The sequence below is a fragment of the Panthera tigris genome, chromosome D4 (assembly GCF_018350195.1).
Source record: "Panthera tigris isolate Pti1 chromosome D4, P.tigris_Pti1_mat1.1, whole genome shotgun sequence".
Lineage (NCBI taxonomy): Eukaryota > Metazoa > Chordata > Mammalia > Carnivora > Felidae > Panthera > Panthera tigris.
This window is the reverse complement of record NC_056672.1, coordinates 45315325-45331434: the sequence shown is the minus strand read 5'-3', so window position 1 is coordinate 45331434 and position 16110 is coordinate 45315325. Positions and strand designations below refer to the sequence as shown.

The window sequence follows — 16110 nt, the reverse complement described above, 5'->3', positions numbered from 1 at the left end:
ATTTATATTTAATGAGGAAAGGTGGCTTGTATTAATATCTGAGTTTCAAGAATAAGTATCTAGATGCGAGTACAGAAGAATATAATGTTTCATTAATATTCTGGCACCTGCCCCACCCCCAGCATTACAGGATACATTCCCCTGTCCTAATCGTTGCTTCCCTGTCCCAGAAGGAAGTCCCCACACACCCTGTCACTCACTCCCTTCAACTGTCAGCCTATTCACACAGCAGCTTTCTGGTCTGTTGTGGTCTCAGCTTAAACGTTTCCCTGAAGAGCAGCATGTCACAAGTAGAAACTAAAAATCAAATGAAATCTCTAAGTTTTGCAGAAACATCTTCAAGAAAGGCTTTTTATTTACTACCGTCAAATGTGATGTATTAGCACTTGCGGGGGAAAAAGACAGAAAGGAGGATCCGGTTGAAGGGTGGGCTACCGAAGCTCCTCTCAGAGAAGACCACCCCCTGGTGGCCACGTGCAGCAAGGGCAGCGACCAAGACTGGAGGGCTGGCTTGGGATCCCTGCAGAAATCCCGCCACTTCTTGAGGATGTCCCCTCAAGCTGCAAAAAGCTACCAGCTGGCAACAACAGATTCTAACGCTGTCTATGACAAGGACTAAGTATTGCCCTGAAACTCTCTATAGCCATCTTCAGTTTCAATCCCAGAGGTATTAAGTGCTAAATACTCGAAAGTGTTGGAGAACCGAGTCTCAGGGTGGGAGGCACGGGCGGGCGAAGGGAGTGATCACCATCCGCCAGCTCTCTCCTTTGAGCCTCAGGCCGAAGCAGCTATTTTCCTGATTTGGGGGAATTCAGTGTGTCCTTCACTCTTCCCTCTGCCAGAGCTCCCGGCCCCCAGTTTGCTGCACCGATTGTGTTAACCAGCCCTTTGCTTTTTTGCCAGCAGAGAAGTCACTTCCCTTTTTTCATTTTCATGACATACAGACCTATATTTTCTTTTGCCCAACACAATTGTTGTGTTTTGCTTTCTAGGAGAGTTGAAATGAGAAACAAAAAAACAAAAACCTGATATCTTGGAAATATAGAGAAAAACGGCGCAGCCCCTCATTCTTTTACTTGCCTTTGTATTAACCTGCGGATGATATAAAACATGATGCAGGAAGAGCAAGACAGACTATGTCCAGTAAACCACTGCGTAAAAACTAAGTCATTAAAATTCTTTTTGTTGCTGTTTTTTAAATTTAAAATGAAATAACACGAGTAAGTAAAGGAGAGAAGGCTGTTTCTCCCCGACATAATAGCCGGGGCCTCACCCCCTGCATTCTGACCCTCAGACAGATGAACAGACTAAGAAGCCAAAGAGGAATACCCAGACTGAATGAACAATGGAGAGTTGCTAGTTTCTGTGCTGGAAGCTTCCACTGAGAGGCATCATCAGTGAGTCCCCCGAGCCCAGCTCAGAAATGTTGAGTCTAACTAGTGCTCAATAGTTGAAGTAAAAGATTGAACAATAAAAGCTGTGGTGGCAAAATGACAAGTATTTGCTTACTGAAGGTGAAATGATTACAGTTGGGCTATTCCCCTACTTTTGTCTCAAAAGTTGAGACAAATTTTGCCCTAAGCATCTGAGGGCTATTGACACTTTGATACCTGCTCAGGAGAGGAGGAGGTCAGCGCTGAGAGCTAGGGTCCCTCACAAAAACACTCCAGGGACAAGGCCAAGGATCTAGGGGCAATAGCTGTTTTGCTAACAAAGAAACCAGCCCCTCCACAGTAGGGGAATTCTAATGGCCTCAGGACAAGGTGAGCCTGCCCTCAGGGAGTGAGTCCAGGAGAGGTTGGGTTGAGGACACTCAGTCACTCCAGAGGAACATGTTAGTAGAGGTGATAACAACCTTGCGCGTGAGGGTTTGCTGAGAAAATAAAATGATCTGGGATTAGAATCTTCACAGCTACATGTCCCAGACCGGAACCGGGCTTCCTGCTGGGGACACTGGCACAGCCTGAGGAGCACTGTAGACGGGTTACGAAATGGCAGAAGGATAGTGTCTGTATTACTAGTCTTGACCCTGAGGCCCCAGTGAAGCATAACTGCATGGACCTGCATCAATTATTTCTAGAATGAAGAGAAACATCCAAGAAACTCATTCACTTATCACCACAAGTCTCTAATGTGAATACAACAGTAATTAAAACCCAGTCCTGGTTCTAAAGAGCTTATTTACCGTACATCGTCTGGTCAGAACCTAGCAAGATACAAAAACCCATAGGAATGAAGGAGTCTGTCTCTGTATGAAGTAAAGAGGGTAAAAACCTAGTCCACGATCAAGGCCAAAGTTTCTTTCTAACACAAAGAGCAATGTTCATATATGAAAACATATATGTGAGCAGGTGTGTGTATGAGTACCTACATGCCTACATCACTCCAGTCTTTAGGACAAAGATGTTTCTACTTTGATAAGTGTCCATTGGGATGGACATATCGGAAGTTTATTGGGAAATAAAGCTTCCGTTGCCAACGTAGTATTTTAGATTGATGACATCTTCTTAGACAATAAGGAGAATGCATAAATGAAAACAAAAAAAGGAAGTAGAAGTGGAGAGGATGTTCAGAAAATGAAATTGTCCGCGTTCCCTATTTAAGAGCCATGCTTCGAGGCCGTGCTCAGAGAACCTCGGCCCCGAGGTCCCCCAGCCGCCCAGCTCAGCCCGCCCAGCAGCCCCCTCGGCTTCCCCATGGCTCTCCTGCGCCCTCTGCTGACCGCCCTGGCGCTGCTCACCTGCCGCCCTGGAGGCTCTCTGGGCTGTGCCCTGCCTGGGAGCCACGCGCAGGTTAGCAGGGACAACTTGGTGCTCCTGGGCCAGATGCGGAGACTGTCCCCTTTCTTGTGCCTGCGGGCCAGAAAAGACTTCCGCTTCCCCCGGGAGGTGCTGGAGGGCGGCCAGCTCCGGGAGGCCCAGGCCGCCGCCGCCGTCCTGCGGGAGCTGCTCCAGCAGACCTTCAACCTGTTGCACACGGAGCGCTCCTCGGCGGCCTGGAGCCCCGCGCCGCTGCACGGACTCCGCTCTGGCCTCCACCGGCAGCTGGAAGCCCTGGACGCCTGCCTGGTGCAGGCCACGGGCGAGGGAGAGCGCGCCCCGGGGATGCACGGCCCTGCCCTGGCCATCAAGAGGTACTTCCAGGACATCCGCGTCTACCTGGAGGACCAGGGATACAGTGACTGCGCCTGGGAAATTGTCAGACTGGAAATCATGAGAGCCTTGTCCTCCTCGGCGACCTTGCACGACAGCTTGGCCATCAAGGATGGAGACCTGGGGTCACCTTGAAGTGATTCTCATTGCCTGACGTGCCACATCACCCTGCACTATGCCTGCTCACTTCAAGAGACTCTCACTGCAGCCTTCATTACAGAATTTATTGACTTTAATTCCACAAATATTTCGTGAGTAGTATTAAGCAAGAATATGTAAAAAAAAAAAAAAAATCCGGCTTCAGGATCATCAGTCCTTAAGAGATGATTGCCCTGATGTTATTTATTTATTGTTATTTATTTATTCTTGTAGCTTATCATATTTATATTTATATTTTGATATAAAAGATATTTCCCTTTACACTGTATTAAAATTGATAAATCGTATTCACCTATTTTATTAAATATGCATTTTGTCTTATTAAATTCTTATGAAAGACAATTTCTTGAGTCTCTTTATTCTTAAACCCTAAATCCAAATCTTGGTTGTTCTAAAGCAAATGGAAGAATGGATGGTAGTATTCATCTACTTACTCATCCTTTCAGTTCACGTCATATGTAAACAGGAAATCAAGACGGCAGATGCAGAATCACCTTCACAAAGCACAGCCGAGTAAATCGAACATGGCAACTTCTGTGTCAAAACTTTTAGTCTCACAGGGAAAGAGGCATTAAAAGAGGATAAATATTTTAAAATTTTTAATTATATTAAAAAACACAAAATGATGTAAAGGAAAATGTTATTCTTACATAGAAGCTTTAAATACAATAATTTTGAGACGGGGGAAGATGCACTTGGGAAATACATAATTGCAGAAGTCTTGCTGGCTGTTGGGCATGGGGTCAGCAATGAACAACAAATGCTATGCGGGGGTGGTATTAATTTGAGATTCTTTATTACATAATTGGGAATGAGCACATGGGAATGGGTGTGGTAATTTTTGTCTTTTATTTGAGAGAGAGAGAGAGAGAGAGAGAGAGAGAGAGAGAGAATCTCATGCGGGCTCCATGCCCAGTGTGGAGCCTGATGCGAGGCTTGTTCCCATGACCCTGGGATCATGACCTAAGCCAAAATCAAGAGTCAGATCCTCAAGCAACTGAGCCACCCAGCACCCCTGGGTATGGTCACTCTTTTTTTTTTTTTTTTTTTTGAAGGCTAAACTTTGATTTAGAAAGGCTGAAACAATTGTATGTTAATTGCAACAGCTAGGTTGTACAAAAATATGACTTGAAAATTCCCTTTTGATATTCTTGAAGAACTGGATTCCCATTACATACATGCCTTATTCTCTCTTCAGACCTCTGATTTCAGACTGGAGCTGAGCAGAGAAATGGCTGAGGGTCCCTCAAATCATTCTTGGGCTCCAGACAAGGTGCTGGGCCTCTAAGGAAATAAGCAGGTTATGGGTAAACCATACCTGTTAACTCTGGAGGCTTTTTGGTAGCATGCAAGAACAAACTGCTCCATCCTTAACTCTTTCCAGGAGTTCGACCCAGGGTACGTCAGTGGGCATCATAAGCTAGGTGAACGTATCACCATCAGGACAACCGGTGTTCACCCTGGGAGGCAGCTGGGTTCCTCCAGCTTGGTGAGGATGCTCATGTAATGCCTAGTTTGCAGGGATAGATCTTGTCCCATCCTCCAACCTGTGAGGTCTTTTGAGCTGAACCACATTCTAACACGTCGGTCCTCTTCCGCTCTTTAGTGTTCCAGTGTGCACCTGAACCCGAGTGCCATGAAAAAATTAGCTGGATATGGTCACTTCTAAGTAGAGTGGGCAATGAGAAGAGACCTAAATGTGGTCCTGCAGACCCTCAGCATTTGGAGGCAAAGCAGAGGATAGTCTGCCAGGGGCACAGAGGTGGCGTGGCCAGTCCAGCTGGAAGGACACATGGGGACGATAACACATGGGGGGAGAGACCCCCACAGGGAAGAAGGGTCAGAGTGGTGCTCGCAGGGTAGGTGCAGACGAACTGCCCAGGGGGTCTGAAAACAGACGCCATAGGTGACCTTAGCATGATCTGGTTTAGTGGAATTAATGAGGCAGAAACCAGATGGGTGTAGGTTGAAGAGGAAATACAAGAAGAGGAATTACGGGCACTGTGTATAGGAAATTATTTTGGGAAGCTTGTTTGTGAAGTGGAGAGAGAAAGAAGGTGGGACTTTGAGGAAAATGTGGGTCGGGCGGTTATGAAGAGTTTGGGCGCCCCCTTCTGGCGGTTGGGGCGCAGCGAGGGGGCCTTGGAGGCGCTGCGGATTGCTGTCCACGCGTGTTTCACTATGGCCTGCGGAATCACAGAACGCAGTGACATAATCTATTCGCTAATGGTGCTGGTGATGCTTTGTGCCAGCCCCCCTGAATCTGATGGTTGTGAAAAACAGGAAATCATGCTTTTGAGATATCTGAAAATGATAGCTTCTCAGTCACGCCAGAATAACAGGACCTGGGTTTTTGGGTTGTTGTTGTTTTTTTTTTTTTTTTTTTTTTTTTTTTTAACCACAAAATAGATATCAACAGCCAGAAGGCACAAGCCACCTGTTTCTGCCATCAGATTCTCAAGCTGTCCCACAAAGACTACAATACAGATCTTCAACCTGTTTACACAGAAAACTACAGCACGGCTTGGAGTGGATCTGCTGGTTACATTACTCCGGAGGAAGTCTGGAACAACAGCAGAAAACGAAAGTAGAAATTCTTCTGGTTTGTGCTTACTTGAAGGTACCTAAAAGCACTTTCAAGGAATCAGCAACTGTCTAAAGAGCAAGGAATGTAGCTGCTGAGCCTTAGAGGTTTTTAGAGGGATGGCTGAAGTGTGCTTTTCCCTCTTTAATACATTCCAAAAACAATCAGGAAATGAGAAAATTATTTTCATGACTCTCTAATCACTGTATTTTTGTTTGTCAAATCAAAGAAAGCAATCTGCACTGTTTTTTCTGCACCAGCTATAAAAGATCTGAAATCAGGGGCGCCTGGGTGGCTCGGTTGGTTAAGCATCAGACTTTGGCTCAGGTCATGACCTCGCCATTTGTGAGTTCCAGTCCCAAGTTGGGCTCTGTGCTGACAGCTTGGAGCCTGGAGCCTGCCTCGGATTCTGTGTGTCTCCCTCTCTCTCTCTCTCTGCCCCTCCCCTACCTGAACTCTGTCTCTACCAAAAATAAACATTAAAAAAGAGATCTGAGATCAAAACTATATTTTAGGTATAAAGTCTCCAAAAAATGTTCAGAAAACTAAATGATCTGTTTCTTTAAAAAATAACCTATGATAATACATTTTTCATTTATCTTTTCAAATTTTTGGAGGGTATTTTTTGTCCCTAGAATCTGAAATATAACGTATCATGGAAAACCTTCTTTACATTATTTTGTTACAGACCTCTGTGAAGATAATGTTAGATGTTCAAACAGATACAAATGAAAATATCAGTATTTTGAACATAACACATGTTTATCTTCCCTTCATGTAATACTTCAATGCAAGTATTACTGAACAAATGACTCTTCTGGTAGGTTCTCCCTCAAACAGTGACTCAGGGATCCAGCTACCTTCTATTTAGTGCCTTCAATATGTGACTTTAAATATGGCTGTGGTGTTTGGGCTTCTTCCACTTAGTTGTAAAAAGAAAAAGTACCATTGATCACATGGGCATATTTTCAAGGGCCAGATCTGCACAGAGCAAACGTAACTTCCACCCACATTCAGTTGGCCAGGATTCATTCACATGGCCACATCTAACTGTAAAGAGACTGGGAGAGGGAGTATAATTTTGTCACCAGTGGGGAAAAGGTACAAGTTTAATTTACTATTTACTATTTACTAAATTTACTATTAATTTTTAAACTATGTGCACTAATGCTGTTCTTTAGAAGAAATGGCCAATTTTCTTGCTTTTGCATCCAAAAAATGCTGAGTGCAGATCTGATTCCACAAATGAAAACCAGGCAAGAGACCTAACAGAAGAAGGCATGGGTGTTTGTATTATTGGCCCTTTAAAAGGGAGATTCACAGGGATTCCCGAGGGCATAGGTTAAAGTTGAAACACACATGGGGCGCCTGGGTGGCTCAGTCGGTTGAGCGCCAACTTCGGCTCAGGTCACGATCTCGCGGTCCGTGAGTTCGAGCCCCGCATCGGGCCCCTGTGCTGACAGCTCAGAGCCCGGAGCCTGTTTCAATTCTGTGTCTCCCTCTCTCTGACCCTCCCCCATTCATGCTCTGTCTCTCTCTGTCTCAAAAATAAATAAACGTTAAAAAATAAAAATAAAAAAAAAATAAAGTTGAAACACACAGCTTCTGGATTGGAAGTTCTTTTTTTTTTTTTTTTTCTTTTTTTTACATTTATTTATTTTTGAGAGACAGAGCATGAGCAGGGGAGGGGCAAAGAGAGGGAGACACAGAATCTGAAGCAGGCTCCAGGCTCTGAGCTGTCAGCACAGAGCCCGATGCGGGGCTCGAACTCACGGACTGTGAGATCGTGACCTGAGCCGAAGTTGGACACTCAACCGACTGAGCCACCCAGGCACCCCTGGATTGGAAGTTCTTTTGAGGTCCCTCTTACAAATCAGTCCCCATTCAAACTCTCTCCTGGCTTGAGACCATGCTGATCTGTAAGACTCTGGCAGATTACTTCCGGCCTGTTGTTAACTACTGTAAAATTTGGGATTGCAAGTAACTTGTTCTGGGAGTGTTCCACAAGACGAGCAAACATTTCTAATAAATTTTAATTTGATAAACAAGCACTGTCTTGCAATACAAGTAGTATGTGATGCCAAATGTCACGTGATCACAACTGAGCCAATGGTTCATGAAATTCGCTTTGATATATGAGTGCTTTGGATTACAAGCAGGTTTCCAGAATGAATTATGCTCGCAAATTTTTACTGTACTTGGAAGCTTTAGGCTGAGAGATCTTATCCATTCACCTCTGCTCCCTGGGCAATGTATATAGGGTAGAAGGAGTTGATCAGGATATACTAGCCGCTCTCACTGCCAATGGTGCTTCAACTTGAAAATATCCCTGTTAGGCAGCTAGAGGAGCACATACTGCAGACATCTCCACATCCCCAGATATCTGGGTGCACATTCAGCAATGTTCTGGGAAAAGCTGAATTATGTGAACCCAGACAATGACACTCAGAACTCAAGAATTGTGCCAAGTAGGAGTAACTGTATAAGGAATAAATGGTAGCATGCCTGCTCCTCTCCTTTATCTTCCAGAAAATCTGTTCATTGTCAATAATGCAGCATAACATAATTAGAGTGGTTGGAATTTTTTTTTAAATTTTTAACGTTTATTTATTTTTGAGACAGAGAGAAACAGAGCATGAATGGGGGAGGGTCAGAGAGAGAGGGAGACACAATCCAAAACAGGCTCCAGGCTCCAAGCTGTCAGCACAGAGCCTGACATGGGGCTCAAACTCATGGAGTGTGAGATCATGACCTGAGCTGAAGTCAGACGCCTAACCAACTGAGCCATCCAGGCACCTCTAGAGTGGTTGGAATTTTCAGTTAGACTGTCTTGGGTTTGAATCTTCATTGCTTGGTAACTGTGTGGCCTTGGATAAATTATTTAATATTTCTAAAGTTCATTGTCCTCATTGAAAAGTGTGAACAATAAAAAATGATAAATCTGCATTATTATAGAATAGTTGATGTTATACACATTATGATCAGATAAATTTACAATCAGTTGAAAAATGGGAATAACAATTTGGACCCTTTGAGGTGTCCTTTGTTGGTGTCACCGGTATTCCTGCTCTGGTCCTCCAAACGAAATTTAGGCACTTTAGTCTCCCAAGGGGCTTTAGGGACTGAAAGAGGTTGATGATGATTTTTGCCAATATTCTTAACCTCAGAGCTGTGATTGTGTTCTTTAGTTCTTTTTTTTTTAATTTTTTTTAATGTCTATTTATTTTTGAGAGAGAGAGAGAGAGAGAGAGAGAGAGAGAGAGACAGAGTATAAGTGGGGGAGGGGCAGAGAAAGAGGGAGACACAGAATCTGAAGCAGGCTCCAGGCTCCGAGCTGTCAACACAGAGCCCGACGCGGGGCTCGAACCCATGAACCGTGAGATCATGACCTGAGCTGAAGTGCGACGCTTAACCCACTGAGTCACCCGGGCACCCCTGTGTTCTTTAGTTTCTAAAATTCATCAGTCTGTCCTGCCCATGTCTTGCCCATAAACAAAAGTGTCTACGAGGCAACCGTGTGTCAGGCATGGAGAAACCCTCACTACAACTGCGTGTAGGAGTTGTTACTGATGAGAAAATACAGACTTAGGTTAAATAATTCTCCTTACGGTTCAAATGGTTCAAAATACTACCTGAAATTGAATCCAGGTCTTTCTGACTTTAAAATTAGCATAATCTTGGGGTGCCTGGGTGGCTTGGTCGGTTAAGCATCTGACTTCGGCTCAGGTCACGATCTCACAGTCCGTGAGTTCGAGCCCCATGTCGGGCTCTGTGCTGACAGCTCAGAGCCTGAAGCCCGTTTCAGATTCCGTGTCTCCCTCTCTCTGACCCTTCCCTGCTCATGCTCTGTCTCTCCCTGTCTCAAAAATAAATAAAACATTAAAAAAAATTAGCATAATCTTGCCCATTTTTCTGAGACAGAAAGCACAGTTAGAAGCCAATCTCCTAGACTGTAGCTGACATAGCATGTTTGAACACAGGCATCTTGTTCAATGTGAGCTGCAGCCTTGGAGTCACGACAAGGATGGATCCAAAGTTTAGAACCACTGACTGTCCTTGACATGGGTGTTACTGTGCCTAGTTCTCCCAGTTTATCATCAGTCATTAATATGCTCCAGTTGTGGCAAAATAAAAGCCTAATGATGCCTCTCCTCTTGATGTCACTAAGAGGGCCAAAAGCATCACCACTGCACAATCTTCCAAGCTAGATGGATCACTGTGTCCCCACTCAGCATCCCCCTTATGCAAGTCCCATCTGAAACAGAAGTCTGATAAAATCTTTAAATGAATCTGAAAGGGCAAGTTACTCATTCATCATACTCCGCTCCTTCCAGCCTCAGAAAGACAAATTCTTAGCTTAGGACAGACAAAGATGGCCATCTAGGTAGAGGGCTGTATGGCATTCTCACCATATGAGGATCCTTTGGGGGAAGTATGTTCAGCTGCCACACAGAAAATGTCAGCAAACCATTCCGTTGTGAGTTTCTCAGCCCCCTGGGATCCCATATCTACTACCTAATCGTAAAACCCACTCATTCTTGGGCAGCATTTTGCAAAGTTTTCTCTCACCCAGAATCTCATTGGAGCTGCAATGAGGAATGATTTTCAGATCAAAGTGGGAAGTGATATCTTCAAGGACACTCATCCAGGCTGTGGCGAGAGGCAGAGATAGGACTCACAGCCAGTTCTGAATGTATAACTAGTGTTCTTTTTGCCATATTGAATCTGTCTAAGCTACACCTTGTCACCAGTCACGCGAGATTGATGAAAACCCTCAACACTAATACGGCTTTCGAAGAAACTTTTATTTTTCAATCTATTTCTTTTTTAAAAGTGAGCAAGCTCATTGATGCTTATCATGGTGGATCAGCATCAGAAAGAAGAGAGTTCAGCACAGTCAGAAAATGAGGAAGAGAAAGAAAAATGTATCTGGCCATTTATGCACCATCTACAAGGTAACTAATATTAACTTCCTAAATTGCCCTGTCAATTTGTGGAAACAGGGATGCTATCAAGTCCATGTATAAATGAATAAAGCAGAACCCCAAGAGATGAAGTGACCCATCCAGTGCACAGCAAGTGGAGCTAGGAGTTGAGCCCAGGTGTGCTGATAGAGACTCTTAATACCTGGCAGAACTGAGTTAATGTCATGCTTCCTCCCCTCCCAGATGACTGTGGCAATCAGGAGAGGTCCAAGTGCCCACAAATCACGCTTGCCTTGCTCCCTCTCTACCTCATGCCCCAACCCCCTTCTCCTTATCCTCCTACAGCATTTATCTAGATAATGAGCAAATCTTCTGTAACCAGCATGAGTACATTCGAGACCCCAACGATTCCCCCTCAGTTATACTGAGATATAACTGACATATAACATTGTATCAGTTTACAGTATACAAGATAATGATTTGACATGTGTTTATATCGTGAAATGATTACTAAATTTAACTAACATCCACCACCTTATATGGTTACAATTTTTTTTCTTCTGATGAGCGCTTTTAAGATCTACTCTCTAAGCAACTTTTAAATATGATAGAGTATTGGTAACTATAGTCATCATGCTGTGCATTACATTCCCAGAACTGATTATCTTCTAACTAGAAGTTTGTGCCTTTTGGCCACCTTCACCACCCCCTTACCCATCCCCGCCCCTGCCTCTGGCACCCACCAATCTGTTGCATACTTTTATGCCCTTCGTCTGTATTTACTCATTTGACACACTAATCCTTGAAAAATACCATTATTGTCCCCCACATTAAAGATGAGGAAACTAGAGAACGTAGTGTTTATGTCATTTACAAAAGTTCCACTAACAGTGGATAGCAGAGCTGGGATTCAACCCTCAAACTCTGGCTCCAGAAACACATTCCTTAACCACTAAAATACATGGTGCAAACCATCAGGACAAGTCGGGGCAGAGTCCAAAACAATAAAATGAGATGTTTTGAAGAATAACCACTAACTTTCCCATAGGACCTTGCATATGTTTTCCCACACAGTCTTCCAATGTATATTTCCTCACATGCAGCAAGGAACACGGGGGGGGGGGGGGGGGGAGGCAGCATGAGGTTCTGAGATGAGAAGGGTTTTACCCAAGAGCCACAGCTGGTGAGAAGAGTCAAATGTGATCTCAGGACAGACTAGGGCCTATTATTTTCTTATCCATTTCACAGAGGACAATAGTAAATAGAGGCCAGGATTAAATGTGTAATAGTATCCCACCTCAAGTGAGCCCAGCTAAGCATGTTGCAGGTGTTTGGTGTTTAAAATGTAAGAAGTTCTAGAAGTGCCTTCTCTTTGTACTGAATGTAAAGAGCCTAAATGTCCAAAAACTGATGAATGGATAAGGAAGACGCGGAATGTACACACAATGGGATACTACTCAGCGACCGAAAAGAATGAAATCTTGCCATGTGCAACAACGTGGATGGAACCAGAGTGTATGATGCTGAATAAAATAAGTCAGGCAGAGAATGATAAATATGACACGATTTCACTCATACGTGGAATTTAAGAAACACAACAGATGAACCTAGGGGAAGGGAAGGAAAAATAAGATAAAACCAGAGAGGGAGGCAAACCATAAGAGACTCTTAAATACAGAGGACAAACTGGGGGTTGCTATAGGGGAGGTGGTGGTGGGGGGATGGGTTTAATGGGTGATGGGCATTAAGTAGGGCACTTGTTGGGATAAGCGCTGGGTGTTACATATAAGTGATGAATCACTAGGTTCTCCTTCTGAAACCAATACTACACTGTGTGTTAACTAACTTGAATTTAAATAAATAAATTAAAAATAAAATAAAATAAAATAAAAGTAACTGTTCATAGCCAGTCTTGGAATCTCACTTCCAGGAAGTTTACTTCTAAATATCTTTTATTTTTAATGTTTATTTATTTTTGAGAGAGAGAACGTGAACAGGGGAGGAGCACAGAGAGAAGGAGACACAGAATCCAAAACAGGCTACAGGCTCCCCGTGTTTTGAGTCATTTCCACATTCATCTGATTTCCATCCAGTAAAAAAATAAAAACAATAGTGTTTGGAATAGAAGTGTATTTACTAAAATTAAAAAAACACGGTGGCCAAGTGCATGGCATAAAAGTAAGTGCTCAAAGATTGTCATACAAAGTTCTAGGCCATAATTTCTCATTTCTTTGCCAACATGTGTCATTACTCTGGCTCCAGTCGATAAAAGACTGCCTCTTAAAAAAAAAAAAAAAAAAAAAAGACTGCCTCTTACACATTTTGTCATATCTGTAATACTTGACATTCTTTGAGAATTAACACCTGCTTCTCCCTTCTCTTAGCGCTAGGAAAATATTTTGTATTTATGGATTCAAGCTCTAAACGGATCTGCCAAGACAGAGGAGACTAGGGCTGGAGGTTTCGGGTAGTTCATTACAAAGTCTAATTGTTGGTCAGATACACTTGCTGCAGGGGAAAAAAGAAAACATGTAATTAGTGAAAAGAAAGTTTGTGTGTGGTGTGGTGTAAAGGCAACTTCCCTAGCAGACCCAGGTTATTAGATTTATTATTATTATTATTATTATTATTAAATCTCTTATTTAAAACTTAAACTTCCGTGGGTCTCAGGTGATTTATCTACTTGATGTTGGCTGCATATGAGAAAATAGGAGGCATGGTCCAATTGCTCTCTGAAGTTATTTCTCTATCTGGGATCCTATGAGAACGGTCTAGAAGAAATTTGTTTTTGGGCAGGCAGAGGGTACCCCTCTGTTCCTATTTGCTCTTCAGCTCCCCTGAAAAGGAAAATTGAACTATGTGTAGTAAGACCAACCATAGGATAGTCAAAGGATACAAGGTATCCTACAAGGTAGGGCCTTAAAAAGCTCCACAGCCTTGGAGATCTTCATTCTTCACCTGGGACGGCTGGAGTTCTAACGGATTCCCCATGAATCTCAGTCCCACCTTCTCATGCCTTATGTCTATCCCCTGTTTTGAATTGTGTCCACATTCATCTGATTTTTGTCAAACTGCCTCTCACCTGACTGCTTTCTTGCGACCTTCCCCCTCAAGTCTGATGGGTAGCTGGAAGGTCACCTCTCAGTGACTCCAGGGGTCCCAGTTCATGGTCTTCCTCCTTCAGCACTTCACGGAGACCCAGGAATCAGCCATCCTGGTCCTGGCCCAGAATCCCATGGCCAGCTTGCTTGAATAGGGTATCAGGAAGTTAGCTCCAAGGGATGGAGATGAAATTTGGCTTCTTATATAGTCCAAACACTTAGAACGATCCTCTGATTATTCCAGGAAGGTTGTTGGGAAAAGTCTGTCTGGAAAAAGTCACTTTTCTCTCGGCTCATCATAAACTAATCACCTCTCTGAATCTTCCTCCACAATGAATTTATTTTCTGACTCAACAAACTTTGTTCACTCTGTCCTTTGCCATCCACCCTAACCACCGGCACTCTGGCTGCCACTCCCAGAGAGTGGATCCTGAACACGTTGCGCCATGCAGACAGTGCTCATTGTCATGTGATCATGCCATAGCTCGTATGATTCTACCTGGAGAAAAAAGTCAAGTGAGCATCTGCTTTTACTGAATGTTTTCCATGAAATAAATTATTGATGTGTATAGCAAAGAAAGTTCCTGATGGTGGAGGTGGGGGGAGAAAATTTGGATAGCAGAACTCTAGGATCCTTTGAGAAAACAGGAACCAAAAGCCCAACCCCATTCATCCCCAGATTCAGTTATTAAAACTTGGTAATTGTCTTAGTGTGGTGCTTGAGACAAGGCACATCAGCCCAAGGATGGCAAGAAGTCTTACACACAAAACTGTTAATGAGATACAAATGTCTCTTTTTGGTTTAAATTAGCCTACTTATACACATATGCCAATTATATGTACAAACTTACTTTGGAGTAAGAAGAGGATGATGTAGGTCTAAAAACGTACATTTCACATTACTAGGATCATTATGAATTAGAATTTATTTTGCTTCACTTATACATCTGTGTCTTTGTTTTCAAATGGGCAGGACATCAAAGTGTTCTTTCTTTTATTTCTAATTTCCTGTGCCTTCTTCCCAGCAGGAGGTCCTGGAAGGGAGCGGTGGTCTCTGAGTCAGTATTTGACCTACATGCAGTAGATGGCAGTATAACACCAAACTTCCACACCTTTAGTTCTGGACGCGTCAGTCAATAGGCCAAACAAGACTCCAGAGCTGAGGGCTTGGACCACAGAGAAGGACTGTCGTCTAAAATCTTTATTCTCTCTTTGTTTTAGCTTGATCCAGTCCAGCAGTGGATAATAAATTACCAAAGAGAAGCCATTGAAGGCCTACAGGAAGAAATGAAGATCATAGAGTAAGGAAGTAACCCCTGCTGCTTATACTCTACACTCAGACTAACTTGCTTCTTCTCCCTTTTTGGGTAAAGGTTGGAGGGAGCCATCAAAAAGTCATAGCCTATGGGGCACTCATGTACATCTTTCAATTGTTTCCTTTTCTTTCTTTTTTTTTATGTTTTTATTTATTTTGAGAGAGAAACCATGAGCAGGGGAGGAGCAGAGAGAGAAAGGAAGAGGGAGACTCCCAAGCAGGCTCCCCAAGTCAGTGCAGAGACCGCCGTGGGGCTTGAACTCCTAAACCATGAGATAGTGACCTGAGCCAAAATCAAGAGTCCAATGCTTGACAGACTGAGCCACCCAGGCACCCCTCGGTCATTTTCTTAACTGTGAATGTGCCTTACCGTAGTTTCAATCTGAAACTTGAAAAACATGTCAGAAATATAATGACTGAGAATGGCAACAATATTATCCTCATTCAAAAGATTTTTCGGGACACCTGGGTGGCTCAGTTGGTTAAGCATCTGGCTCTTGATTTCGGCTTAGGTCAGGATCTCACAGTTCATGAGTTTGAGCTGCACATCAGGCTGACAGCACGGAGCCTGCTTGGGATTCTCTCTCTCCTTCTCTCTCTGCTCCTCCCCTGCTCGTGCACACACACATACTCTCTCAAAAATAAATAAATAAACTTAAAAAAGAAGATTTTGCATTCTAGGATGACAACTGCCTTCAGAGCCAATTTACAAAGTAGCAAGTTGGCGTCTGGGTGGCTAAGTTGATTGAATGTCTGACTCTTGATTTCAGCTCAGGCCATGATCCCAGGGTTGTGGGGTTGAGCCCCACATCAGGCTCCACACTAAGGATGGAACCTGCTTAAGATTCTCTCTATCCTTCTGCCCCTCTCCCCT

General features: G+C 43.5%; 1 protein-coding gene across 1 annotated transcript; it reads left to right on the top strand.

Annotated features, from left to right (window-relative positions):
- The first annotated feature begins 2602 nt into the window (after window positions 1–2602).
- Window positions 2603–3386, top strand: LOC122233151 (interferon omega-1-like). Its single transcript, XM_042964641.1, has one exon. It carries the CDS (start codon window positions 2697–2699, stop codon window positions 3285–3287), a length of 591 nt encoding a protein of 196 aa, XP_042820575.1. The 5' UTR covers window positions 2603–2696; the 3' UTR covers window positions 3288–3386.
- Window positions 3387–16110: the final 12724 nt, after the last annotated feature.